Source organism: Anas platyrhynchos, chromosome 1 (assembly GCF_047663525.1).
Source record: "Anas platyrhynchos isolate ZD024472 breed Pekin duck chromosome 1, IASCAAS_PekinDuck_T2T, whole genome shotgun sequence".
Taxonomy (NCBI): domain Eukaryota; kingdom Metazoa; phylum Chordata; class Aves; order Anseriformes; family Anatidae; genus Anas; species Anas platyrhynchos.
The window spans coordinates 141243467-141271321 of record NC_092587.1 but is presented as its reverse complement, the minus strand read 5'-3'; the positions used below and the strand labels follow the sequence as shown (position 1 = coordinate 141271321).

General features: G+C 38.1%; 1 protein-coding gene across 5 annotated transcripts; it reads right to left on the bottom strand.

Annotated features, from left to right (window-relative positions):
• Nucleotides 1–162: 162 nt before the first annotated feature.
• Nucleotides 163–25942, bottom strand: LOC101795572 (interleukin-1 receptor-like 1). Of its 5 annotated transcripts, none has more exons than XM_005013422.6 (12): nucleotides 25620–25942; nucleotides 23752–23896; nucleotides 20628–20698; nucleotides 18433–18634; nucleotides 17959–18127; nucleotides 17709–17871; nucleotides 15106–15174; nucleotides 13072–13204; nucleotides 12835–12986; nucleotides 5904–6044; nucleotides 5064–5222; nucleotides 163–1843 (listed from the first exon to the last, which is right to left on the bottom strand). In XM_005013422.6, exons 3-12 carry the CDS (start codon nucleotides 20692–20694, stop codon nucleotides 1497–1499), a joined length of 1602 nt encoding a protein of 533 aa, XP_005013479.1. In that variant the 5' UTR covers nucleotides 20695–20698; nucleotides 23752–23896; nucleotides 25620–25942; the 3' UTR covers nucleotides 163–1496. The 5 variants fall into 5 exon arrangements, with proteins under 5 accessions (XP_005013479.1, XP_005013476.1, XP_038029175.1 ...); XM_005013419.6 differs by having other exon boundaries at nucleotides 5904–6047; nucleotides 25620–25938; XM_038173247.2 differs by lacking the exon at nucleotides 20628–20698 and having other exon boundaries at nucleotides 5904–6047; nucleotides 25620–25941.
• Nucleotides 25943–27855: the final 1913 nt, after the last annotated feature.

Here is a 27855-nt window from a genome sequence, read left to right as displayed (position 1 = left end):
GAAGGGGAACTAGAGGGCCCTTCAGGAATGGGTCCCAGTACTGCAGATGGTTTAGTAAGGCAGTAATAAAATGCAGCATTGTATGTCTTACAGTTGTGGTGCAGTGAGTGATGACTTCACTTTCACCAGCATTTGAAAATATAATAAATCAATGAAAAGCTCTTTAGTTTGCCATTGACCTTTATTTCACATTGAAATAAAAATCTATACATGTATTTCATACATGTTCTTCCTATTCCAAATGGCCATCCATAAGTCTGAAGTTTCATATTCAATAAAAACCTACAATGTACAATAAAAACACTTGGTAACATTAGATGTTCTGCATCTAATTTTGTCTTTTCAAGTCCATCTCTGTAGCTGATCTGAAGCTCAAAAACAAACCTTCACTGACCGTATGAAAATTCCTGTTTTTAGAACCCAAAAAGATTAAATCTCCCAAGGATATATGCACTAGAACATGCTTTGATCATGCACTCCTGCACTCAGAGGGGTTTTTACTCTGACCTTTGTATCTCAGGCTACTCTCTGTCAGAACAAAGTAAAGCCAGGCATAATATCAAAGCAGGAGAAAAAAAAAAAAAAGGATACTGACAGCTATAAAATTGCAGTCTCAATTTTTTTCAGTAGCTTAAAGGAATGCTAGCCATGTACAATATTTACAATACTTATGTAACATAAATTTTAATATGTTATTTGTATCAGGCAGTAGTAGTAACTGTACGGTCTATCATGCCTGAAAGATTTAAAATACTACTAGCTATAAGAATTTAAGTATGTGTATCTTTAATCTCAAAATCACTTTGTAATAGCTCTATAAGATAATTTCCCCTTTGTATGAGATTCATTTATGTATACATAAATGTATTTATGTATATATAAATGCATATATATGTCAGTCAATCAGTATGTATGCACTTTCCTTAACACTGTATTTTTTAAAAATGCTCTATTCACATTAGTTTCAAAAGAGCTTTTACTGAAGCATCCCTACTAAGGAAAAATAAAATTTCATAATAGAAGTATGACTGTTGGAGCAAAAACAAACACATGGTGGATAAAATGAAGAAAACTGCAACATTATACTTTCTAGTCAAGTAATATAGAAGGTGTTTATGTTTGATCAACCACATTAGAAAGGTAAAGTAAACCTGCAGAATATTCAACTATTCAGAATCAAAACTTTCAGTTATCTATCCAAGTACATATAGGAAGAGTAGAGGTAGGTTTGTTTCCAATTATATGCAAAATTTTGTACACCATCTGGAATAATTCATTTGCAGAATTCTCAGAGCTCCACAGACTCCCCTCAGCTCCAAAGGCCTTCCTCTATCAGTTTACCTGATCACTACTCAATTGAAGGACTAAACAAAAAAGTGAAAAAAAAATGCAGCCAGACATTCAAACTGCAAAATAATGTTCCTACTGAAAGCAAAAGAAGCTGCAGGTATATGGTTTGACCTGACAGCATACTAGAGCTTTCTTAGACAGAATGTTCATCCAGCATTAACTGAGTATGATGGCCTGAGTCTCAGTGGCATAAGGTACCTCACTCGTTTCCAGAACTTAGAATTGGATGACTGTGGGTGCACAGTGTGCTGTTCTTTCCATTTGACAGTACCTTGTTTCTTGATGATATATTTAAGAGATTCCTGAAGAGTCTCATACGTCTCCATCCTCTCCATTTCCAGCAAGATCACCTTTGTATTGTTTTGAATGAGGGCATTGTATAAAGCAACATGTTGATCATAAGCAAATTCTTTACAATTAAGCAGCTGGTGTGTTAGAAGAATGATCAGCCGTCTGCTCTTCTGTATCCTCTTCTCAATTGCACTGGCTTTATCTATAATGCACAAGAAAATGGTGAGACTGAAATTTCTTTTATAGACTCTTTTGTGCATAGGCATTTCATTTCCATTGCTTTTCAACCAAAAGAAACCTGTCTCACTTCAGTCAGATACAGTTTATTCATTAGAAAAAGAGCTTAAAAAACTCACAGTAATCAGTTTCCTTTCAGATGTTTTCTTTAGCTGAAATCTTAATATTTTCACACTGTTAGGGATTGTTAGGAATTTCTAATCCGCAGGTCAAGCTCAGTAGATCTGTATTACATCAAATTTGAGCTTAGTCAATAATTTGCATGTAAGGAATCATATTCTTTCAGTTTAGTGCTCTAAAAAACAATCCTTCAATACTTAGCCATGAAAAAAAAAATAATAATTTGGATCCATTTGGGTGACTTCTAAGAGGCTTATTTTCCTGCAGAGGGAGTGCTAATACTCCTGAGCTACAGTGTGCTAATTTAGACGTTAACCCAACAGGGCTGGATCCAGACTTGCAGGGTATTTGATCATCACCATGACTAAAGGTGTTTTTCTTTCCCACTGAAAAGCTGTTAGGGACAGCTAGGGACAGCTCATTAACCACAGTTAGGACTGTGATGTTGGCTGTGTTGTATCTACGAAACTCAAGCTCTGGGCCAGCTCAGAAAGCTCCATATCTAGGATCTGCTTTTCTCAATGACCTGCTGTCCATGAGAAGAACACTGCAGACGAGTACCTATCTGGTGAAATACTTGTCCCAGTCAGCAGAGTTTCCTGTGGTCTGCGGAAGGGAAACTGGAGTTGTTTTACTGGAAGTATGTGATGCTGGGCCAAAGAATCCCAAAGTGGGAGCTGAGCTAAGGAATTTTGATGTAACAGCCATTTAATAAAGACATTCTTTATTCTTTAAAGGCACTTTTAAAAGACATTATCTATCATCTGCATATGCGACCTCTTTTCTTTGCTAGAGGTTGCCAGCCCATTGTAAAGGTCTTCTCAGTCTCAGAGAGGCCCAGCATTTGCAATTCCTGGCTCAGGAAAAGACTGTTCTTAGAGTCTTTTCCAGTAATTTGCCCATGGTTACTGCAGAAGGTAGGACACTTGGCTGCACAGAACATTGGTGCAGTGAAGTATCATCATTCTTATGATCATTTTTATGTTATTTTCTCTTTTTGTGTGTGTGTGTTACAGATACAGCAGCTCTGACAGTGTTTAGTTAGATTTTGTGTCAAGGAATGTAGTTGGGGCAAGCCAATGGGACCATGAAAAGAATGGAGCAGAAACCTCTTCCTTTGCTGGGTAATACTTGCATTTACACCTCTTTCAGGCAATGGATAAGGCACAGAAAATGCCTTTAATCGGTTAAGAACAGGAAACAACAACAACAATAACAAAAAGTGAATTTAGGAAAATCAATGGAAGTCCAACAGCTGTGTAGTGCTGTTTGTTGCTTGAATTATTCTCTTTATCTTTTTTATTACTGGAAGAGCACAAGTTACAAATTACAAAGCTTTCCTCTGGAACTAAGAGTCATGAACTCTTCTTCAAATAATAATCCCATTCAAATAACGATCCCATTTTATATCCTTGCTGCATTTTGTTTTCTGGAAATACATGGAGTTTAACAGTGAAAAACAGATGATTCATCAAATAATATGATACATATTCAGGAAAGTTTACAGTAACACAGTGGTATTTACTGATAATACTCCTGATTTACTCTGTGTTTAGCATATTTTAACTGTAAGGTTTTGGATTTGGAAATCTGATAACAAAAGAATCAAGATCAAGATCAAGGTAAACAAGAGTGAGGAGTGTATGCGTGAAGTCCATCTGCCTGGAAGCAGGGAACTTTTATGTGCTCCCCACGACAAATTCTGAACAACTTTTCCACCCAAGTGTAAATATTTGGGACTTGAAAGTGAACAAGGAAGACAAAAGCAGAAGGCTGTGAATATAAACATGAAGAGAAAAAGACAACAGTCAATGATCAAGACATTATTAGAGTTTTAGTAAAATCAAACTGAATGAGTCAAAAAAGGAGTTATCAGTTGTCCAAGGCTGGCTTGGTGGGTCTTCATACTGCCTGGGCTACAGGCATTCATTCATGCCTTTGCACAATGAAAATGTCTTTGTTTTCAACCAAGAGAATCCCTGTTAGTCCCAGTCTGCATTTCAGTTGCATGCTGTGCTCCATTTTCTCCAGGAAAGTTTAGGAATACCATCCCAAAAGAGAATATTACCTCAGCAGGTGGCATAAATTTCTGCAATTAACATCTTTGTGAGCCAATGGTAGTTCCTTATTCTGAAACTCACATGATAGCTGATAGCTATAGTCTGGATCAGCAATTCTTGCCTTTTTTTTTTTTTTTTTCATTCTTGTTGCAGTGTTTTTTCTCAAGGCCAGGCAGAACTTTTGCCACTTGTCAGAAGAAGACATCAAGAATATTGGCCCAGATCTGGGCAGATGAGTCACATCTGGTCCAATGCAGATGATTTTAGAAGTGTATAACTCAGAATGGGCTATCTTTGGTTTCATGCCTGTTTTCTGATAAGAAGAGAACATGTGGTCCACAGAACACCAGAGCACAAGACAGACGATTAAGCCCTGGAGGAAAGCAGATAATATCTAGATGACAGCTAATATGAGGGTGTAGGGTTGTCCTTGTGAAAATTAACACAGATTAATTAACACAAATTCATTTTGGAAATGGGAATAGAGAACACATTGTCTCTTGAAGTAGCACTGGGAATTGTAAAAAATGAAAGTAGGTCATCTCTGTGAACAGAATCTGAACTTCCTGTAACTATGACATCCTTTGTCACAGGTTGAAAAACCCTGAGTGATAACAGCAAGGTTAATTCTTCAACTCTGTGGTTTTCTTCTCTTGGTATCTTGTAGGCCTACTCATGAATGGTTTGTCATGGCTTTGCCCAGACAGTGGCAATGCAGAGTTACACAACCCAAAGAGCAGGTGTATGTCTGAGAGTCACACTTCGAGTCACATTTCCTGCATCACCCAAGAAGTTGATAAACAATTTCTGTCCCCAGCCTACAACTTGCTTTTCATAGAACACCAACAAGCACAAAGTGACATTGTGTCACCCTGCCTGACACATTAGACATACAGCTGCTGATGAGATGAGCAGCCCACTCAGGAATGAAAGGGTCTACATGTAGGAACACAACTTGCTCCAACTTAACAAGTAATGCAGTGCATTATCTGAGTTGAAACTCACCTTCTCCAGGATAAGTATCTCTACCATAAATGCATAATTTATATCCACATTTATTTTCTAGAATATCTGGCATAATTTGGTGTACAAAATATTCCACAAAATTAGCTTCATTGCCGTAGCTTCTGGGGTAGATCACATATGCATCATATATCTTCCCATCTGCAAGGTAGAGCAAGAGGAAAGTGCCTTCTGTTAACATGAATTAGAGCTGTCTATTGTAAAGCTGAGTAAAATAACAACTATACAGTCTTTGAAATAGATTTAAGTAGATCTTCCTGATAATTATAATGATGTGCGTCTTTGGATACATGTTTGGAAATCAGAGACTGTGCGCATTTTGTGTTTTCCATGCTGAACTGTTATGTCTTATGCATTTGCTGCTTTGGAGAATTTGACTGTTGCATTCTGAAAGCTGTATCTTAAGTTGTATAAAGTAAGAGATCAATTAATCAATGCATACATGTATTAACATGAAATAGAGATGAGTCTGATTGTTTGTTATTTCAGTGGAATAATAGGCTGTTAAATCAGATTTTCACTGTCACTCAATATTTCATGACAAATATTTTTATTTAAAAAAAAAAAAAAAGTGAAACCAGGATTTAATCCTTTGTTTCTGCAATACATCATTATAGAACCAATACATGGTTCTGTGGTGAGTGCAAGGCACTGCTAGAACTATGCTCGTTCCCCCTTATATAAATGATTTCAAGAAGCATGAGAAAGTGATGAATAAGGCTCAAGTGTCATTTGAGTTAGTAAACAACTATCAGATTTATCTGTTTCCACATGGTTTGCCCTTTCTTGTCCTTTAAACTTTCTTATGCAATGCTTACTCACCATCTTTGACTGAGTAGGGCTGAAATATCTCCCGATAAAATAGGACAATATCAATTCGGAAGAACTGATAAAGTACAACAGAGACTGCTACTATCACTAGCAGAACTAGAAATCCAACAATCATGAGGACATTAGGATGATCTGCTGCAAAGAAGAGAAATGAAGTGTTAGTTGCAGCCTTAGCTTCTCATATCTTTACATCTGCTATGGCTTTAAGGAGTTCACAACTAAGAAGACAAGACCTTTACCTTCCCTAGCTGATGTAGCCACCACAGAGGCCTGTTGAACCCCTAAAGTAGAAGTGTACTGAGCAGTATACAATTAATATCTGCGAGTGTTGCACCCAGACCAAAGCTCATTAAATACCACATCTGGGAGCAATGTTTCTAAGTATTTTGCTCAACAACAATGTTCAATCACTTTGCAAGGCAGTTGAGCCCAAGCTTGACACTAGTAAGCATCCATGCAGGGGCAAGCAGAGACTTGGGGCATTGTTGCGCAAACAGGGTATGGAGAAACATGTGCAATTAATAAAATCTGCAAGATAAGAACAAAGTACACAAGACAAGCAGGAAAACAGAACAAGTCTGGCCTTAAAAATAAGATAAACTATGGCAGTGGCAGATGAGATTCTCCTCCTTCTTTTCCTTTGAGGGTCAAAGAGCATAAAAAAACAATGACAAGTAAGGAAAACTGGGAAGAAAGTCATCCACTGCAGTTCCAGCTTCCCTCAAGGAAGAGCTCTTGAATCCAATCACCTCATCCTCAGAGATGAAAGCTATCAAAGATGACTGTCATCAGCTTTGTGCTATCATATGCTCACAGTATAGCGATTGTGATTATCGCTCTTCTAGGGAACAGCTATATTTCTATAGCAATCCAGTCAGGTATTTTCCTGTAATTGCCTGTTTCTCCTCTCTCTTTGTGATTCACATAGCAGAAGTCAGTCTAGATGTGGGCAACCTCTAGATGACATCTGGTTCTGCTGCAGAAAAAGATGCTGGGAGATAGAAGTGAGGTCATTGTGTGCTCTCTCCAGTTTAGAAAGCTAGAAGCTTAATCCTCAGATTATTACAGACAAAAAACTGAAGAGATATTTTTGACCTATGCCCCAGACATACTGAATTCTCACAGTATTTGGTATAGAAAACACTGTGAATTCTAGATAGCCACATTTGAAATTAAAATATTAAAATATATATATATACAGCAATTACACAAAGAGGAAGCATTATTCCATTGGATGGAAGATTAACAGCAATTGCCTCATAGTAGAAATATGCTTCAAAGCAAATAAAAATACCCAAATTAATTCCGCCTGGTTTTAACACACAGACACAGAGCAGTTCCGTATACATTTTTCTCTGACAGATAAACCAGTTAAGAGAGCTCCATTTGCAGTCCACCTTCTTAATCTATTTATTCCCATCCATCATGATGATTCATTGTCTTACAGTTGTAATAATGCAACCACTTTGGTGACTTTTCTGTGATTCAGACCACTAAAAAGATTTGGATTAAAAAATATATACCTCTGGAAGAGTCAGAGTGGGTGACAAACTTTGACCCCAAAAGAAATGCAAATGGAAAAGTCCAGATAGCATATCACAAAAGTGAGTTTAAAAGTGCATAAAAGTGACAACATGATTTTTTTTTAGTACAATGTAGTAAATATAACAATTGTCTGGTGCAATAACTTGGTTCTGAGTATGGCTAGAACCATCCCTTCAGTCTTACAGGGAAGTTTGAGGTATGCTGCGATGTCAGACTACCTTGCCTCAGGAAAGAAATACTCCACTGAGTGTTGGCCACATATAAATTGAAATATAGACATTCTGGCAGTACTAATTTGGGGGTCTGGCTCTCTCACTGTAGACACCCTTTACAACATCCCAGCTGGTGGACGGTGTTCACATGTGCTGGTAGCAACTCTACCCAGACAAGCCTTATACAGGGATCAGATTTTCAGGGCTTTGCCTCCCTCTGCCTGCAAAACATACACAAAACACACGTGGCTGCAGCAACAGGCTGTTCACCAGCACCTGAGGAGCTACATGTCACAGCAGTCTGTTGGGCCAATCTCAATTTCCTCTACAAAAGAGTCAGCAAGACACAGTGGAACAAGTTGCAGATTTCATGCCGCCAGCAAGCTACCAGGTGAATGCACAGACTACCACCACCAAGAAGCAATTCCAGAGCTTCTCTTGGACTTGCCCTAAGTGAATGAAATAGGATTAAATATATAGCAGTGAAGAGTCTCATATATTGATATTTACAGGTTCCCTAGCTTCTCCAGGAGATAGTGAATAAGTCAGTACATTGAGTAGTACCTCTGGAGACAACCTTAAATTAAAGCATTAATTAATAAATCCCTGAGAAATGCCACTGAAAAGCTAGATAAACAAAGGTTTTGCAAGTACATTTTCCAGTTCCCCTAGTAGGAAATGAGACAAATCTGACATGATTTTCACTCTTCTTGTTTCTTTCTTTGCCATTTAAAGGGAGAAAGAAACATCCAGCCATCAGGCACCTGGTGAAAAATACCCCCACAAGAACTATGAGATTTGCAATTGTTTAGAAAACAAATAGAAAAGAAACAGGTTCCAACAACAACTTCTGCAATTCTGAGCCTAAAACAAGCTGTTTACATTTGGTCTTGCAGTGATTAGACCAAGTCCGGAAAAAAAAAAAAAAAAAAAAAAAAAAAAAGATAAATTTCCTGTGCTTATAAAACTTGTAAAGCCTCAGACAAGAATCTCTATAGGGGTCTTTCTGGAAGATCAGTTTCAGTTCCCAGTAAGGCTGACTCAGCCTCTCATTGCTCTGGAATAAATCGACTATATTCAGGACAATGGTGACAAAGGCCAGAAGCTACTTTTGGAGGCCCTGATCAAGACTGACCAAATCCTGCTGCTTGATTTGACTTCACTGCAATATTTAGTAGCAGAAAGTTCATGAGCTGACTGTAATTTAATACTATTTATTGATATTTAAGAGCAATGGGAACACAGAACTATCAGATCACAGGAAACAATATTTGAGAGGCCAGGGAAAACAAATCATAAAAGAACATTTGAAGGCATCTCCTGACAGATTCTGTAAGAACAGCATATTTTTCTAAATTTAGTTTTCTAAGGAAAACACACTTCCAGATAGCAAAGACATAGGTCTGGATCTGGAATTCCTGGCCACATCTTTTTACTGAAGATGAGATAAAATGTTAGGTCCAGCATTAAATAACTTTGAGGAAAAACAGACCTGATGTGCAGGGATGAACTTTATCTCTTCTCAGAACTGGAATTTCAGGCATTCTCCAGAGCAGAACATTCACACCAGAAGGATTTGTGGTACCCCAGATATTTTACACTTTGCAGATGAGAATTGAGCAATGCCCAGGGGGAGATGAGACAATACTTGTGCGTCAGAGCCATGAAACACAACCACCAATTATTTAACCAGCCCTGAATGAAGAAGAATCTCACCATGAGCCAGCAATGTGCACTTGCAGTCCAGAAAGCCAACCTTATCCTGGGATGCATCAGTAGCAGCATAGCCAGCAGGGTGAGGGAAGTGACTGTCCCCTTCTGCTCTGCTCTTGTGAGACCTCACCTGGAACCCTATACTCAGCTCTGGGGACCCCAGCACAAGAAGGACCTCTAGAATGAGTCCAGAGAAGGGACACAAAGATGGTTGGAGAGCTGGAGCACCTCTCCTATGAAGAGAGGCTGAAACATGCTGCCCAGAGAAGCCGTGGATGACCCATGCCTGGAGGTGTTCAAGGCCAGGCTGGATGGGGCTTTGGACAGCCTGGTCTGGTGGGAGGTGTCTCTGCCCATGGCAGGGAATTAGGTGATCTTTAAAGTCCCTTCCAACCCAAACCATTCTGTGATTTCATGAAGAACTAGAAGCTAGGGGCAATTTATTTGTTAAAAAAAGGTAAACACTTGGGAGATATTCAAACAGGTTCTGAATTCCTGAGAAGACGGATTAGATGTGATGCTGAGGTAATGTTCTTGTCCTGATTGAGCTGTGCTGGTAGAAAGAGTTAAAACTTCCAGTGTTTCTCCACTTGTCATGGCTTCCCTGTCAGGGGTTAACGGTGTCGTGCCACCTCTCACCCCAACCCTGACAGCAGCGCTACTTTTGTAAGCATTTACCCACTGCAGTTATCAGTGCTCTGAGCTGGCTTGGACACCAGCACTGTGGTGCAAGGAGGTGGTATATTCCAGCATGAGAGACACCAAGCAGCTGTGGAGGGTAACAGAGTTTAGCTGCAGGCAGAGTTGCTGCCTCTTGCCAGGTGTCCAGTAAGACTAGCTACATCTTGGCCAGGAAAGGAGGAAGAAATGTAATGAAAACCTTTTGCAAATTCCTTATGCTGACCATAGAGAAGTTATGGAGATGATCTCAGAGCACATCAGAGATTGTGTCTTGTGGCAGGGGGAGAATGTAAAACATGGGATGATTACCATCTCTGGGATTATAAATGGAGGCACAGGACTGAAAGATCTGGAGGAAATGAGACAGCCCTTGTCATGGGCTAATACTATAAGGTATTACTTTAATTACTAATTGCTTTAAGGTATTAAAACCATTATGAGACATAAAGGGTATTTTTTTATGAACGAGTGTTAGTAAAGGAGTCAGAAGATACCAAACAGCCTCAGGCAAAGTGGGGAGGGAAAAGACAGGAAATAATTTTGAAGGAAGGGTTTCATATTGTCCTTTCCTGGCAGTATTTAGTATTTTTGTTTGTCATGGAGACAAAAACAAACAGCTGACTCTGTCTATGACAGAAACCCCATACTTTCTCTTCACTCCTCTCTGGCAATTAGTAATTCTTATGTAGGTGACAACTGTAAACAAATAAAATTGCTAAAATTTGTTATAAAGATACTGCTAAAAATGAGCTAGTTCTTAAAGTATTTGATTATGACTGAGAAGATCAGATTTAATTCCTGGTTTCCCTGGAAAATTTCTATGTGGTGATTTATTCATTCAGCATTTTTGAAGATGGTAAGATGGAACAGATTCAAGCAGAGGAGCTTAAATGCAGTCACCTACAGCATCTTTGTTTCCTTCTTTAACCTGTCACCTGTGCTGCTAAACACAATTTAACTAGTCCATGCAGTTTCTGCAAGTAACTTCAGTAGTAAATGCACCATCTATTGATCTCTTACTTCCCATCACAGATTTGTGCTACAAATAATAACAATGTAACCCATACTAAAAAACTTGGGGGAAAAAAAAAATCACAATACAGAGAGGAAACTTGTGTAAAAAGCACAATAACAGACAGTAGCTAGGAGACATGAGTTATGCTGTAGGAAAAACTAAGAGATGACCATAGATAAATAAATAAATAAATAAAAATAATCTAAACCAAAAAGAAACAAAAAAGAATAGTACATGTCTTTATTACACATTTACAAGATGTGAGGCACAAGACATCTATGCAGCATTTTCATTATACTCAGAGGCAAGCTATCAATGTTTTAGAAAAAATATTGCTGAACTGTATGAGGAGCAAGTAAAGAAAATTAAAGCAGTGCACAGCCATTTCTGGATTTAGCCTTGCTCACACCAACAGTGATGAGGAGTAGCAGAAGCAGGCATCTTGCCAATAGCAGCAACAAGAAAGGCATAGACATCCACATAAAATAGGCTGTTGCAAAGGGTGTCACAGTCAAGAGCTTTCCTGAACATTTATGGATGACCTATGGATAAAAATAAAATAAGATTTGTCTACAGCAGAAATAAGGTTTCATGAATCACTTCACAAATATGGAATATCAAATATACTTGTTCCTTTATGCAGCCTTTGCTTCTTCTATTTTGCAGTATAGGGTCAATAAATGATTGAATTGCCTGAACTAGAGTGAACAGGAAGTGTTACTCAGTTTCCTTCCCCTTCATGGTAAGTACATGCCCACACTCATAACTTGGCACACTTCTGACGTGTGCCCAGCCTCCTGAGAGAAGCCACGCTCTCACTCACCTGGTAATATCCAACCAGAACATCCCCTCTCACCTTCCAGTAGGGAATTCTGGGCTACCCTCCTCAATGATGCTCCCTTCTCCGTTATAAATCAACTACATCCTGTCTAGTCTAGGCTGCAGCACAGGATTATGACTCTGCTTGAAGCCATAATCCTGTAGGCAGTTAGGAACAGTCAAGAGGATAGCAGGACATGTAATTGTGCAAACCCTGTGATCAAAATAAACTTGATTTTACTCATTCTCATAGAAAAGTAATCCCTAATCTTAAAGGCCGTGGGATTTCATCTCAAGGTGGTTCAGCCCATCTGAAGGGGTAATAGAGGAAACCATTGACCACCACTCCTGTCATAAGAATCAAACTTAGTGATTTGGCGACAACGCTTATTCAGGGATTTGACCATCCCTAACAAAAAATTCCCATAACTGATAAAGACAATCCCACCATTCACTGACCTTAATTCTCCTTCTCCAGCAGAAATTACTAGAACAATGCATTTCAAAATGAAACCGAGAGAAAGCCTTCAAATTGTCACTCTCATCTCTGTGTGGCACAGAGTGAGCTCAGTGGCACTTAGAGGGAGAGGGCAGGAATATCCTAGAAAAGGTTATTCTTGTCACATGGGTGGTGCACTGTCCTGCTCTGCACATTTAATCTCTCGCTGATACCATTTTCCCTTCCCCCAAAGCAGAATTTACACCAAGGCCTTCCATAGCCTAAGGAAGCCACAAGAACTTGGCCATTAATTTGAAGATGTAGGGAGGATGAAGACTGGTTTTAATTCTAACCAACAAACTTTCTTACCAGCAGAAAATAAATCAAATTTTAAAATAAACATGCAAAATAAATTTAAAATAAAAATAAAACCACCGATGTATTTCAAATTGAGAGTTAAGTATGTAAGAAAACAAAATGAACAAATTCTACCCTTACATTGTGCTTTGAGTTGTAATGTCACTGTGGCCCTTGTATTTCCCATTTCATTCACCACTACACATGTGAAATTTGACTGCAGATCCTCCTCTTTTATTTCACTGATGTGCAAAGTTGCCTCTTTGTAATATTCTCGTGCTTGTCCTTCAAAACTAATAGAGAGAAAGAGTTGGTATTGGTTACTCTTAAGCAAAATTTGCATTAAGAAAAGGATTATTCCACATTATATGTACTTACAAATGAGTTTCTTCATGAAATCTTGAAGTATCTGTGTATATTACTGGGTTGTTATCCACATCCCATGTGACAACATCTATAGGCTGTTTTTTAATCCCCAGGCGGGCCTGACATTTCAGAGACAAAGGAGCACCTAACCAAGATGCGGAGAGCTGTAAACATTCCTCAAAGTAAAATATATATAACATATAACATTATTTTCCTCATAACATCTTTTTCTATAAATCTCCATATCACTTTTGATTTTACCTTAGCAATTTTGACATATTTCTGAGTTAACCTAGAGAAAATGTTGCATAGGAGGGACTTGAAATAGTAAATGGAGATATTAACAAAATGTCTAATACATTAACAAGGATTATAAAGGGAATTATTTATATACGTTACTGTGAAAGGAAAGTAGACTTTACTTGTGATGCTTAACACACCTAATCAACTATTGAGGAGTATGGAAAGGAAATGCTAGTTTACATACAGACATATGAAAATAGCATAATTTAATTTCAGCATACAGTATTTCACTTGTCTTGTTTGCTGATTCTTATCTTGGATTTTATTCAAACTGGACAAGACTAGAGCAAACTAGTCCAACCAAAACTAAAACAGGAAATGTCCTATTATGTATTTACCATCAGGAAATATTTATTCCAGAAAAAAAAAAAAAAAAAGAGTCACCGTTGCACTGGAAGAAAATATAACTAAAACTACTTTTATTTATTTTATTTATTTATTTTATTTATTTTTAAAACTATTAAAATTATTTCCATGTTAATCTGCATCAAAGCAGGGTTTAGATAAGGTTAATAAATCTTATAATTTACATCCTGAATTGGTAACAAGGATCATGGAGAAGTCCTTTCAGTTCTGCAAAGAGGATATAATAGACCCAGTACAGAAAGTATTTTCTAGATGCTAATCAAATTTACTTTACTTTTAATCTTGCATTGCAAGATTACATACTGTCCGAGAAGGTTAGGCAGAGCACAGAGAATATTAAAGACTAGTCATCTGGTGCACTAATTCTGAGTGACAAAAAAACTGGAGGAAAGAAGAAAAAAAAAAAGAACAGGAATACAAGCCTACATGAAAAGGAGCCTGAGCCCAGGTCCCCCAAGGTACATGCTATTAGAGCAGTCTTGCTGTAGGACAAGTGCTGGAGGGCAGAAACTGTGGAACTGTAATTGTGATCCCAGCTCCCAGTGGCCCAGATTCATCCTATCTCCCCTGGGAGACAGGCTTCTTAGGCAACCTATTAATGTTTCAGACGGGCAGAGTCACTTTCTGGAGAAGCCCATCTTTCTCCATTGACTATACAAAGAAAGAACCTAGATGGCCCTTGCTCCTACCACAAGTTACAAGGGGTGAAGAATCCAAACCATGGAGAACATCCCCAGTCCTAAACAAATGGGAGACAGGGCACATGTTCTGCACCAAGAGCTGTTCAGCCTACTATTTGCTTGTTCAGTCCCTGGTTCTTTCACCCCTCAATCAGAGCAATCTGCTCAGTGCCAGCCACCATGGCAGGACCAATGACTAGTCCCTTGTTCTCATTCATTCATCAACAGAGATGCAGCTGCTATGTCCAGACCAGAATCACAAGTAAAGAGTATCTCTAGTTGTTCTGTCTTTCTCTCTTACCATCATTCTTTCTTAAGGATACCATCAAGCATCTATCCTCTCTTAAGGATACCATCAATTTCAAAGGGTTTAGTTAAGGTCCTCTTTGAGGTGCATGGAAGCTGTCACACTTTCAGCTGAGATGTGATAATTGACCATGTGAGTTATCCTAGTTTATCCCAGTGAAAGTAGAATAAACTATTTAAGTCCTGAAATTGCTGCTTAATGCCTAAGCATTATCCTATCAGTTATTCCTAACTTCACATCTCTGCCTTGGGGTGCATGAAATCTGGTTAAAATTACAATGGGGAAAAAAAAAAAAAAGTAATGAACATTTCCATCATTAATTCTCCAAGATCCCCATGTTCATTAGGTCATCACAAACTGTTTTAAAAGCAATTTAAGGTCTGTACTTACCAAGCTCTACTTCTATCACATCTTTTTCTTTTGGAAACAAAATTTGAGCAGGTAGAGACAGGTGTTTTGCTTAAGAAATTAAAGAGAGAAGGAAGTATAGATTAGAAAGTTTTAAAATTTAATTTTGTAAAATAATGACTATCATTTGTACTGATAGTGCTTTAGCATCTTGAAGTAGATTTGCAAACATTACAACAGTGCTTCACATTCCTGTCAGTGTTATCTGATTTTATTCCTATGACCAGATATTTTTGGTGAGACAGTACAAGTCGATAGTCTAAATATTTTCTGCCTGTTTGATTTTTACATTTCTACATAAAGAGCAAGGAAAAGTTTCAGTTTCTCAAATACTGTTTTTAGATGCTGAGTGGGAAAAAGAAAAATAAAAGCTAATATTGGGATTTGTGTGTTTTCTCAGTTGCTAATTTTGTTTTTAAATGAAATTCCTTCAGGCATTTGAGAAATGACTCCTATCCATGATATAGAATATACACTTCTGTGCAATATATGACATACAGTCCCACTTCCCCTGATGCCTGCCTCTGTTGACTTCTGTTCCCAACGTTGAGCACATCCGGCTCCCTACACACTGGTGCTGCACACAACCACTCCCTCTTACATCTGTCTTCCCTCACACTGAACATCCCTTGCCACTAGCTTTTAGGAGTGCTTCTTTTCTTCTGATATTCTTACGTTCCATCTCCAGTAATAATTGATTGATGCAGGTCCCAATAATTGATGCAGGTCCCAAACTACATCCAGATGCTTCAGTTAGGCATCTTTTTCCCGTGTTGTTTTTTTGCTTCTTTTCTTACCATTCATACTGTTGCATACATCACACTCCAAACACATGGCTTGCTATCCTTTCCCTCATTATAAGCTTTTCCTTCTCAAGGCACCTCTGTAAATCCCATAGAATTATTTCCCTAAAAAATCTGTAAGAACACATTTAGCACCATTTTCCCAGGCTGCCAGAAAAGCCATTCTCTTTACTTATCCTAACCATGTCTAAGTTTCTTTAGCTGGATCTGAACTTGGAGAAATGCAGCAATTTCCTAGCTTGCTGTCAATGCTAAGCATTTAGATGCTGGCATTCAGAGGCAGAATATCCCCTTGGACAGCATGGATCTGCAAGGCAACAGGGATTTACATCATAAACCAATATTAACAACATGTAACAGCTTTACTCATCCAGCATAATAATTTTAAAGGCTAATGAGAAGTCAAGAATGTTGCTGTTAAGTATTTTGAATGGTAAAAAAAGCAGACTCAACAGACCACTCTGAGATTTCACATGTTATGTTGCAATCTTTTCTTTCAGAATTATTTAAAAAGTCAGATTATCTTTGAAATGAAATAATCTGTCTGGATGCAACAAAGATTTGTGTAATTTTAGGTGGCTTTGTGCCAAATAAATAATAGCTATTTCTGTTATAAGCCAAGCAGAACAACATTCTTGACTGGTTAGAAAAGTTTTAATAAAGTACATTCAAACAAAAATGGAATGTTAGTCAGAGTTCATCATGTAGACCAACAGGGAAGACATGGAGAAAAGATGTGGCGCCTCCTAAACTACCATATTAGCTATTGGCTCAGATCTCTTCTATCCAACTCAGAATAATTGGAACAAACTCTGCTACTGAGATCTGGATACAGAAGCAAAAACTAATAAAGGCTTCTACACTCCAGATCAGTATCTTTCCCATAAAGTTGGGCACCTTCCAACAACAAACAGTTGTGATGTCGGTCTGCAAATGAACATTATTTAGTTTCACCAAAAAAAATTATTTATATATATATATATATATATTGATCTTACTGCAGAATGAAAACACATTTTGAAGTCTTGTAAGCTGATGCAGTCTGGCACTGCTGATTGCTGGCATGCTCTTCCCTGACTGCCATCAAAATTCAAGGCCTCCCTGAGGACATTGAATCCTAGAAACACCCCTAGGTCCACACAACTCTGCTATGATGGACACTTTCAAATTAACAAAGACATTAATCACGGAGCTCCATTAATTTTCCATCTATATATGTCCCTCATTTTATCTCAGTCAACAGAAATCTAAAAGTTTTTTTCTTTTCTTTTCTTTTTTTTTTATTTTTTCTCCAGTCCAACTATAAAATAAATGCTAGATAATCAAGATGGGGCAGTGGGTATTGAGTTGTATGCTATCACCATATCAGTGATCCAGTGATCACCAGATTGTCACTAGCTAAGGTCCTTCTTCCTGCCAAACAAATATAAAGTGGAGCTTTGTGGTAACCCACAAAAAAGACCCTTCACCTCAAAAATATGAGCCCTGCCAACTGAAGCAGGAAACCAGAGCCCTCAGAAAATGTTACCAAGAAAAGAAACATGGACAGGTCTGACTGTATCTCCAGCTTTCTCCTTTGGAATTCCCTCTCACAAAATTCATCTAAAAAAAAAAAAAAGTTGAGCTAAAGTTTCATTAAGAAGATATAACTAACCAACCAAAGATCTTTTTTTTTTTTTTTTTTTTTTTTTTTTTTTTGGTAATATTGTACAAGGAGTTTCATTTCCTTTAAGGAGATGATAATCTTTTCTACTTTAGCAAGCTAGAAAATGATTGTCTTACCTTCACTTATAAAGATCCTTGTAGCTGACACATTGAACACATTTCCTCTGTGAGTGTAGGTAAAATGGCAAGTATAATAACCATCATCCTCCTTTGTCAAGTCACTAATAAAAATATATTTATCTTTCTTCAAATATCTCTCCCCATGAAGAGGTCTGCAATCCTGGAAAAGACAGCTTTCTTTATTTGGCTGCAAATAACTTCTCACAGTAATCTGATCTACAGCTGGCACCATCAGGACTTTCTTTACCTTATACCACTGGATCATAGTAGCATTCTTATAATTGTCAAATGTAGGACAAACAATTTCTCCTCTTCTAGTGTTGTTTGGATAAAGTATCCGGCTTGGGAAACATATTCCTTCCTTGTATGGATGCACCTTCACACTCATGTTGAACTCTTTTGTGCTATTATTCGGGCTTTAAGAAATGAATGAAGGTATTTTAATTTAATTTTAATTATTATTATATGGAATAGAATGAATATTTGTAACATGTGAGTCTTGTTTTAAAAGCACATGGGTGGTTACTATATTTCAATTGCATACTGATTTTTAATGGGCCTGTTATAAAAATAACAATTGCAGAATGAAAGTTAAATAAATTTCCATACACCATAAAAATTGCATAATTTGCACAGATAATAATCAAAATGTATTTTTAAAATACTTATGCTTTTTTTTTCCCCAAATCTTAAGTTTTTATCTTTTTAATATTCTACTTACTAATGTGTAACACAAGTATAGTTTCCAGAATCTTCTACAGAATTTGGCAGAAACCAAAGAAATCTTCCTAATGAAAATATTCGTGATCCCTCTTCTTCTTCAGGAATTATTTTCTTAGTGTCTGTGTGATACCAGGTGACTTTCACAGCTGAATTTCTTCGGGGACATTTTACAACTAAAGCCTCACCTTCCATTGCATCATCTGCAAATGAACAAAATATTAAAATCTCAGATGAATTAAACCTTATTCATATTGAAGACTGAGGAGACCTTGGCATTTCTGGATCAGTAGGCCATTCAAATGCCTCTAATACCATCCCCAGGCTTTCAGAGATAATGAAAAGCAAATGAATTCCCAGTAGATTTTTTTCAAGAAACAAAACAAAACAAAATGTTCATCTTCAGTTATGAAGACTATGAAGACATGCAAAAATAGTGTGTGGGACAGAAAACAAACAAACAAACAAAAACACCTGGGTTCAAAGCAGACATATAGTTAAAAAAAAAAAAAAAAGTTTTAAATTGGAAAGTATGATTGGTTGAAATGAACTCATGCAAATCTTCTCTTGAAATCCTGTATTTATTCAAAGCAGAGTTCTAAACATGGATCTTTCACAAAGAAAAGTATTGGTTTTAATAGTGTTTTATAAACTTAGTTTTCCATACTCTGCTAATAATATTTATTTACATAACAGAGAGGATTTTTTGCTATACCTTTTCAATGCAGAAAATGGATAAAAACAACAAAAAACAGAAGAGCTTCTTTCTTAAAATCATAAAAATGTGAAGAAAAAAAAAAAATGCAACAGACTGAAAGGAAGAATCAGATGAAAAGTTGAAGACACCAGAGAGGAACGAGAGGAGTAAGCAGAGGAGTAAACAGCTTGGGAATAAAGAAATAAAAATTAAAAAGAAAAAAAAAAAAAAAAAGAAAGAAAGAAAAAAGTTGGGCATAAGGAACTAATTTTTTATTAAAGAAACTGCATGTATTTTTGAATAAACTTTTGAATACTGAAACTGGTCCAGAGAAATTTGAAACAGGCAATTTTGACAGCTATTTAAGTGCCCTGCTACCTGAACTGTAAACTGACTTCTGAACATAGAAACTCTAGTCTGAAGGTCAAATGCAATTTTGGAGAAGGGAAACATGAGAAAATTGGCAAGGATAGAAACTGGGCATATCAGTACAGGAGCTACAGTAAATGAGGGAGCAAGAAAATGAGATGATGTAACCGAATAGCTAATCAAAACAGAGAATCTCTATCAAAAATGACACTTTGGGGGAGCACTGCCTGGCTTTAGATGCATGCATAGATCAGGTCACGGGTGAGTCCTTCTTCATTCTTCCTTCCCATTCTCTCTGAAGTGGTCTTTCTCCATTGACATTACATATAGACTCATTTACTCAGACACCTAAATTATCCACATCGGGTATAGTCCATCATTGTAACAGCATTCCCACCCACAAGTCCTGCCTTGCCCCACCAAAGGAGGAACATAGTGGAAGTACAGCACTCTTCAGGAAAAAATAAAAGAAAGGAAACAAAGATAAAACGGGAGGCCTTATGTAAACTCAGTGACATCTGCGAAAATTTTCTTGGTTAATTCTTCAGCAGAATTCAATCTCTTAATAGATCTAGTTTGTTCTAAAAATTATTATTCATATTGTAAAATTGACAATATGGGGAAATATTTAATATTTAAGATAAATATCTTAAGTATAAGATTGTATCTTACATTGTTTTTCAGAAAAATATGCAGTGCAACTGGAGACCAGGTACAATGTGAGTGCTATATAATGTTGTTTCACTGGTAGGAAATGATTGCAGGGCCACTAGAACTGTGCAACAAAGTGCATGTGTTAAACCTGCTCAGTGTGATTTAAGCATGCTCTGAGAGACTTTGCCCAGCTGGGGCCAGGAATATCAGCTACTCTAAATCTAAGAAGCCTTTTCCTTCTGCTTGCAGACATGCCAAAGAGCAAAAGTAGAACCTATACTTAATGTCAGAGAAATGGACACTACTCTGCGCATTTTAACATAGGGAGAAAACAACATGTAGAGCTAACTTTTAAGCTGTGATCAATGGTTTGAGATAAACTAGCTAATTTGAGGTTAAAAATATTAATTCTGTACCATCTTAAACACTTATGCAGAATAAAATTAATTAGAAAATAAATTTTAAATGCAACTCACATGATTCTGATGTCACGGAAACCAAGAGGAAGGTAGATAGGAATATCAAATGTACATACCACACCATATTTCTAAACCAAAGGAAAAAAATAAAATAAAGATATCTCAGAATATGCTCTCACTACATCGGTTATGCTATTACCATGTTGCTGATGTACATCTAATAGCAGATAACAGCATCATGCAGAGATAAGCTGAGTCATGTGGGCTGTTCTGTGCAGAACACGTGTGTGTGCCTGTAATAGCAATTCTACAGCTTTGAGGTGATGCTCTTTGTGCTACAGTCAATGCAACAACTGATGTTCCATCGAAACTACTGTTATGACTTAGTTTGATTTGTGTAAGATAGTTTGATTTTGTGCAAGAACAGAAACAGACGAGCACCATCAGCAAGAACAGAAACAGACGAGCACCATCAGCAATGCAAACCTGAAGGGGAAGTGAAGAAATGGACTGGAAAGGTAGGTAAAGGAATATATATTATCCTCACATAATAGTAGTAGGGCAGATCCTGTGCCTCACTGATGTTTTTATTTGTGTTTATTTGACATACACCTCCTATAATTAGGTGTATGCAACTAGCAGCTGGCAGTGTGGCTCAGGAACCCTCCAGAAAAACACTTTATCACAGAAATTGGTTATTGGTTTGTGGACATTATTTTTGACCTAATCTGTGAATATCCCAGGAAACAGCAGACATGCAATCCAGAGCTATTAAGCAGTCATAAGAATTCTACTTACCATTAATAAAGATTTCACTTGAATGTTATCTGTAACTGCAGATTACAGAGTGGTGGCTATTGCTATCACAGATAATGAAGGAGTGGGTGCAACAGATGGCAGATAAGTTTTAAAGAGAAAGCAAGTTAGCAGTGAGTTATAATTTATCCCACGGACAGAAAGCACAGGAACACCAGTGAAAAAATAGGCAAAAAAAAAACACAGGCAGCGTAAGTACTGTCGTCACATTAACTGCAAGGAATTTTTATTTTGGTGCCAAAGATTTCCAGACTAAACAAACACTGGCCTACATTTGTGCCAAGTCTGAAATTCAGAACAAGCTTAATTTTGAGCTTTCAGAAATGCCATTGTTTTTATATTGATGTGGGAAACTTCTTCTGTTTTAAAGTTTAATTACACCCAGGGATTTATTCTTAAACTCTAAAAAAAAATGTAGAGTTGGAAGAGAAAAGCATGAGTGTTTCAGAGTAGGTGTTTTGCAGGGATACTAACAAATTACTGGAAATATGAGGTTTAGACCGAAAATGCATCATCCCAGCGAGGTTGTTGCCATGCCTGTTATAGGAAGTCTGTGACCATCCAGGATCTCCTAGAAACAGTTTGTGTGAGGAGCTGCTCATTCTCTTTAGAGCTGCAGAAAAGCACCACATACAAGCACCTGCAGTTCATTGACTTCTTTAATTTTAAGGAAATCTTAGGCCAAATTCATAGATATTTAGAAGTTACTTTTTAACACAACAGCTCAGGAGTCCAGCTGGAGGGCTGTAGCTGGTGGTATCCCCATGGGGTCAGTACTGGGCCCAGTCTTATTCAGTTTACACATCAAGGACCTGGATGAAGGGACAGAGCACCCTCAGCAAGTTTGCTGATGGCACAAAGCTGGAAGGACTTGCTGAGGTTGTGCTGCCATTCAGAGGGGCCTGGACAGGCCAGAGGGCTGGGCTGAGAGGAACCTCATGAAGTTCAACAAAAGCAAGGGCAGGGTTCAGTACCTAGGGAGGAATAACCTCATGCACCAGTACAGGCTGGGGGCTGTCCTGCTGGTCCTGGTGGACAGCAGGTGAACCATGAGCCAGAAATGAGCCCTTGTGGCCGAGAAGACCAATGGTGTCCTGGTGTGCATTAGGAAGAGCGTTGCCAGTAGGTCGAGTGATCTTGCCCTACTCAGCCCTGGTGAGGCCTCATTTGGAGTATTGTGTGCAGTTCTGGACTCCCCAGTACAAGACGAACATGGAGCTACTGGAATGAGTCCAGAGGAGGGCTACAACGGTGAATATGGAACTGGAGCACCAGTCGTATGAGGACAGGCTGAGAGGGCTGGGACTGTTTAGCTTGGAGAAGAGAATATTGAGAGGGGATCTCATCAACACATATAAATATCTGAAGAGAGGGTGTCAAGAGGATGGGCCAGACTCTTTTCAGTAGTGCCCAGCAACAGGACAAGAGACAACAGACACATACTGAAGCACAGGAAGCTCCAACTGAGTATGAGAAAAAACTTCTTTACTGTGTGGATGACAGAGCACTGGAACAGGCCACCCAGAGCGGCTGTGGAGTCTCCTTCACTAGAATTATTCAAAACCTGCCTGGATGCCATCCTGTGCAATGTGCTCTAGGTGACCCTCTTTGGCAGGAGGTTGGACCAGATGATCTCCAGAGGTCCCTTCCAACATCAACTATTCTGTGAGTCTGCGTGATTCTGTGAATGCATGTGGCATGCCAAATACATGATTGTGTATATGCATACGCAACCTTGATATGCAAAACCTAGCTGCAGCAGGGCTAACTCATACAGCTGAGATTGGATACATCCATATCAACTGAGTCTCCACAGTGAAGTTTGCAAACGGACCCTAAGAATCAGCTAAGTGAAAAACTGAGGTGAGTAATAACTAGAGTTTATTATTATTAGATTATTTGAGTATTGGTACTAATATAGGCATGGGAAAAGGTACTAACATAGGCATGAATATCCCTGCAGCTCTGCTGAGAGTTTTTTCCCTCCAAGTGTTTTGTTCTTTTCCATTAACTTGTTTGTCCCAGACGAAGTATACTGGTAGTATTAACTGTCTGAATACTTTTTAGAGTTATTTTAAGCAAGCACATATTTAAGCAAGATGACAAAAAAGTGAGTTGGGTGATTTTTAAGGAAAATCAGTTTCTCAGTTGGAGACTGTCTGAAGGATTCTTTCTCATTTGATATTTTATTTCATATTTGACCCAGACTAATAAAACTATTGGAGATCCTTTCGATCCATTTATTGCCAGTGCTGTTTCCAGTCCTAGAAACTGAAGGTTGGCAATTAAAAAAGTTTCAAGGATCTGTGCTTCCTTTGTTTTGAGAGACAACTTTGTACAGAGATGAAGAAAGCCAATTACTTACCCTCACCAACTCTTCGAACAAGTGCCAGAACACAGGGTAAGAAATAGTATTTGCCTATGGTTGTACTTGTTGGTTGTTGTCTTTAGCCTTCTGTTTCTTGAAAATGTATGACTTCAAGAAACCTTACACATATTGGGCCACCAACCTGCACCAAAACAAGGCAAAATAGTTGTGCTGAAAGAACACATTCTTCCCCCATAATTTTGATGATCGTTTTACTAATTTCTCTCCCATTTTTAAGCAGCTATGTTTTGCTATGTTTGGCATCAGTTTAAATAGAGTTTGTGTATGCAAATATGGGCAACATATGGGGCTCTACTTAAAGACAACTGTTGCTTGAAAATAAATAAATAAATAAAAACTTCAGGCAATTAAAAGAACAATGCAATTCTGTTTGCATTTCCCACTTCGGTCAGCTGTAAGCTACCCAATTACCTCAACAAAAACTGAGGCAGAAGTTGCAGTTCTAGACAGTACCTGGCAAGACAGGGACTGATTCACTAGTGCTTCAAGCTTGTGGCATTACCCTTTGCGTAGCAAAATGAAAGCGTCCACTCATCTGTGATATTAGGACCAAATAAAAAGGCAAACAGCACAAGACAAAAGCACTGACACCTTACATCCCACAACCAAAAGTGCTTCCTGCAGCTCAATGCACTGTGAGACAAAGGCCATGACTTCTGAAAAAACTTATGAGAAGATGTCTCCTCCTCTCTGTTTTTGCTTATTTGTATAATTTGTAACTTATTTATATATACGTTTGTCTATAGTAAAATCTGCATTTTCAGGTTTTCAGTGTACAGTAAATTTAGATTGCTAATATTCAGAGATAAAAAGGAAAGGATGTATTTTCCATAAATTATTTCCTTCCATATAGTTCACAGTACCTGTATGTAATAAGCTTAATTCACTCCGTTAAGGAAAACTTCAGTCTGAGGTTGAAAAAGCACTAGATCCAAATACAAGGGTTTGCCATAATTACGTTAAGTCAAAATCTAACCCCTAAAGATCCAATATCAAAGGAGGATGAAAGAACTGGGAACTACCTTGTTATGTTAAAGAATTACTAGTCTCTAAGGCTTAACTCCTTGCTTCTCCAAAGGCAATTGTATTAATAGCATTCTTTTTTCCCAAAGGTGTGTTTAGCAACTAACTGTACTGCTGTTCATAAAACTGAACAAACATTATAAAAGTAGCATACCAACAAAATTTGAAAATGTTATTGTAATTTCTACTTTAAGAAGCTTAAGAGATTTCGTAATGTAAAAATACCATGAAATAGCAGGTGTGTGAGATAGGTTTACATAGACATAGAATTTGCTCATTCTCCCTTTGAAAGTTATTTTCAGTCTCTTATTATAACAGAAAATCCAGTCTGACTGAAAATGAGCTATGAAAATAGAAACAGTAACACTAAAATTATTCCATAACAGTCATGACAGTTGACGCCTACAATAATTACAGTTATTAATGCAAAATTTAGGAATTTTAATATTAAAGTATGACAATGCTAGAAATAATATATACATTATTTTTATAAAATATTTTGAAGCAAAACTTACGTAAATATACTGAACTGCATAATGAATTTTTTATGTTGTTGAGTAATTGGCAAAAATATCTGTCAGATATTCAGATATACTGAAGACAAATCCATTTCCATACACTTCATTATAGATAAGATTTTAGGTTGGTCCCCAGATGATTTGTATATCACAAGTGTATCTCCAATTTTAATCTAACATTTCTTTCTTGAGATAGAGAGACATGTAAGTGAACTGAAACAAAGTTTCTTATAAAATAATAGATAGTACTTCCAACAGCTTCACTTATTTTTGGCTAAATGATAAAATAAAGATTTGACTTACCATTTGGAAAATTCAGACAGCAGAGAAGTAGTTCACCCTGAGACTGGATCCTTCGCTTGTACCAGAGACTACTGGGACCTCTTTTTAACCGGCTTCTGCAACGCATATCTGGAGGAGCATGATTTACAGCTTCATTTAGTCGCCTCCCACTGAACAGAACAGAATATGCAAATGACCGTAGTGACTCTAGGTACCTATCAGATATGGCATCTTCTAGTTACAGTTAATCAGATCTCTTCTACTGAGAGCACAGGTTTTGCATTAATCACAGATTATGCCATTTTAGTGTGATTGTACTAAAAGCCTGCTTCCTAATTAGGGGTTTTCTTACATAGTTGAGGGGAACAAACGAGGAGCATTCAGTCGACAGAGGGTGCTTTAAAACCGATTTGCTTTGAAAACAAGTGGTATCTCTGATAGGGCTGGTCAGGGAGCAGTTTCTGCAGAACAGCTGTACACATCACTGGAGCACCAGGAATGATTTTTAGACGGGAAACTGCTTCACAGAAGGTAAACTGATAAAAGAAGGCCCCTGTGAAAACAATTCTCTGCACCACAATGACTAAATTAAGTCAGTGAAGGAAAGAAGGCTGGAAGAGCAGGGCAGTTTCACTAGAATTCCAGGAGAAAATCTGGGAGAGCAAGCAGGAGCAGAAGTCCCCACAGGGATGGAAGTGGCTCAGTGCACTGTGACAGCCATGAGCAGGTACTCAGGAGGCAGTATGGACTACCTAGTGTCAGAAAGGACATTTTTTAGGAGCACTGTGCAAGACTGCTGATGCCTTCCAAGCATCAGCACTAAACCTGGGCCCATCAGACCAAAGGTCCCAAGCTGTCCCCTTATCTGTGTCTGCTAGTCTAAAGGGGTGATTTCAGTAACAGATCAGCCATATTCCAAGGGATGAATCAGCTTTGTTCATCTTGTCAGAATAAAATAAAAAAGACGTTTCGAGAATCAATGCTTCATTCTTTCTTGAACCAAACAAGAGGATTTCATACCACAGTCATTCAAACACTTTTTTTTTTTTTCCTTGACAGAGTCGCTGATAGTCTTTATAACTTCCAGTGTTTCTGGGAATCTGCTGTGAGCTACAGTCACTAGCATTGTCAGCAACTCCATATTAATATACAAAGATGTAGCAATTATATGCCAGTAGGCAAGTGTCTTGCCACTGCCATCCATACCCATGCTTTCCCCTGATCTTGGCATGTCACTTCCTATGAAGTGGTCTAGAGGCTGCACTTTCCATATGACACAGAAAATGCAAAGTGTCATATGGACATTCTGCAACAATTAAATCCCACAGTGCTTTGGTCAACCAGTCAGTGTCTGTTAAGATCGATAGCTTGAAAAGCTGACAAACCACTTCCTGCTAAGATTCGTGGAGTTTAATCAGCATCAAGGCCTTCCCTGTTTCCTCGTGCCATTCCTTAGAGACTCAGGCAGAAAATACGCAGTAAATTATCTGCATTCAGTGTATATTCAGCCTCCTCTCACCATGACATGTCAGGTCACTCTAGGATAAAGTTAAATACCTTCAGCTGAAGATATCTTCCATTGCCTGAATGTAGAATTAGATCTGTAATAAAGTGAAATCAGAGATGCTCACAATATTGCTCCAGACCTCAGAAGAGTCCTTTATCTCATAGACCATTCTTCAAGCCCAGTTCATTCCCAGATGATGATGCAGGTGTGGAACTGAGCTCATGGCTATAGATTAAAGTTAGCAGCTGAGCAAAAGCCATCCTGCAGCTTTTGTAAGAAATCACAATCAATGTTGAATGCTTTGCTATTTTTGATCCAGTGTCCTGTTTTTGGTTGGATAGGGTAAATTTTTTTCCCCGGTAGCTTCTATGGTGCTGTGTTTTGGATTTGTGATGACAATATTGCTGATAACACTGATTTGCTGACATTTTAGTTGATGCAGAGCAGTGCTTACACAGAGCCAAGGGTTGTTCAGCTTCTCGTGCTGCCCTGCCACCCAGGAAGCTGGGGGTGCACCAAGAGCTGGGGGGGGCACAGCCAGAACAGCTAGCCCAGGCTGACCAAAGGGATATCCTGTACCACATGGTGTCATGCTCAGCAAGAAAACTACATGGAGTTGGCTGCATGGGGGGTGGTTGCCATTGCTCAGGGACTGGCTGAACATCAGTCAGCTGATTGTGAACAATTGTGTTGTGCATCACTTGTTTTGTTTTCTGTTTTGTATTGTTTTTCCCTTCCTTCTTATTAAAC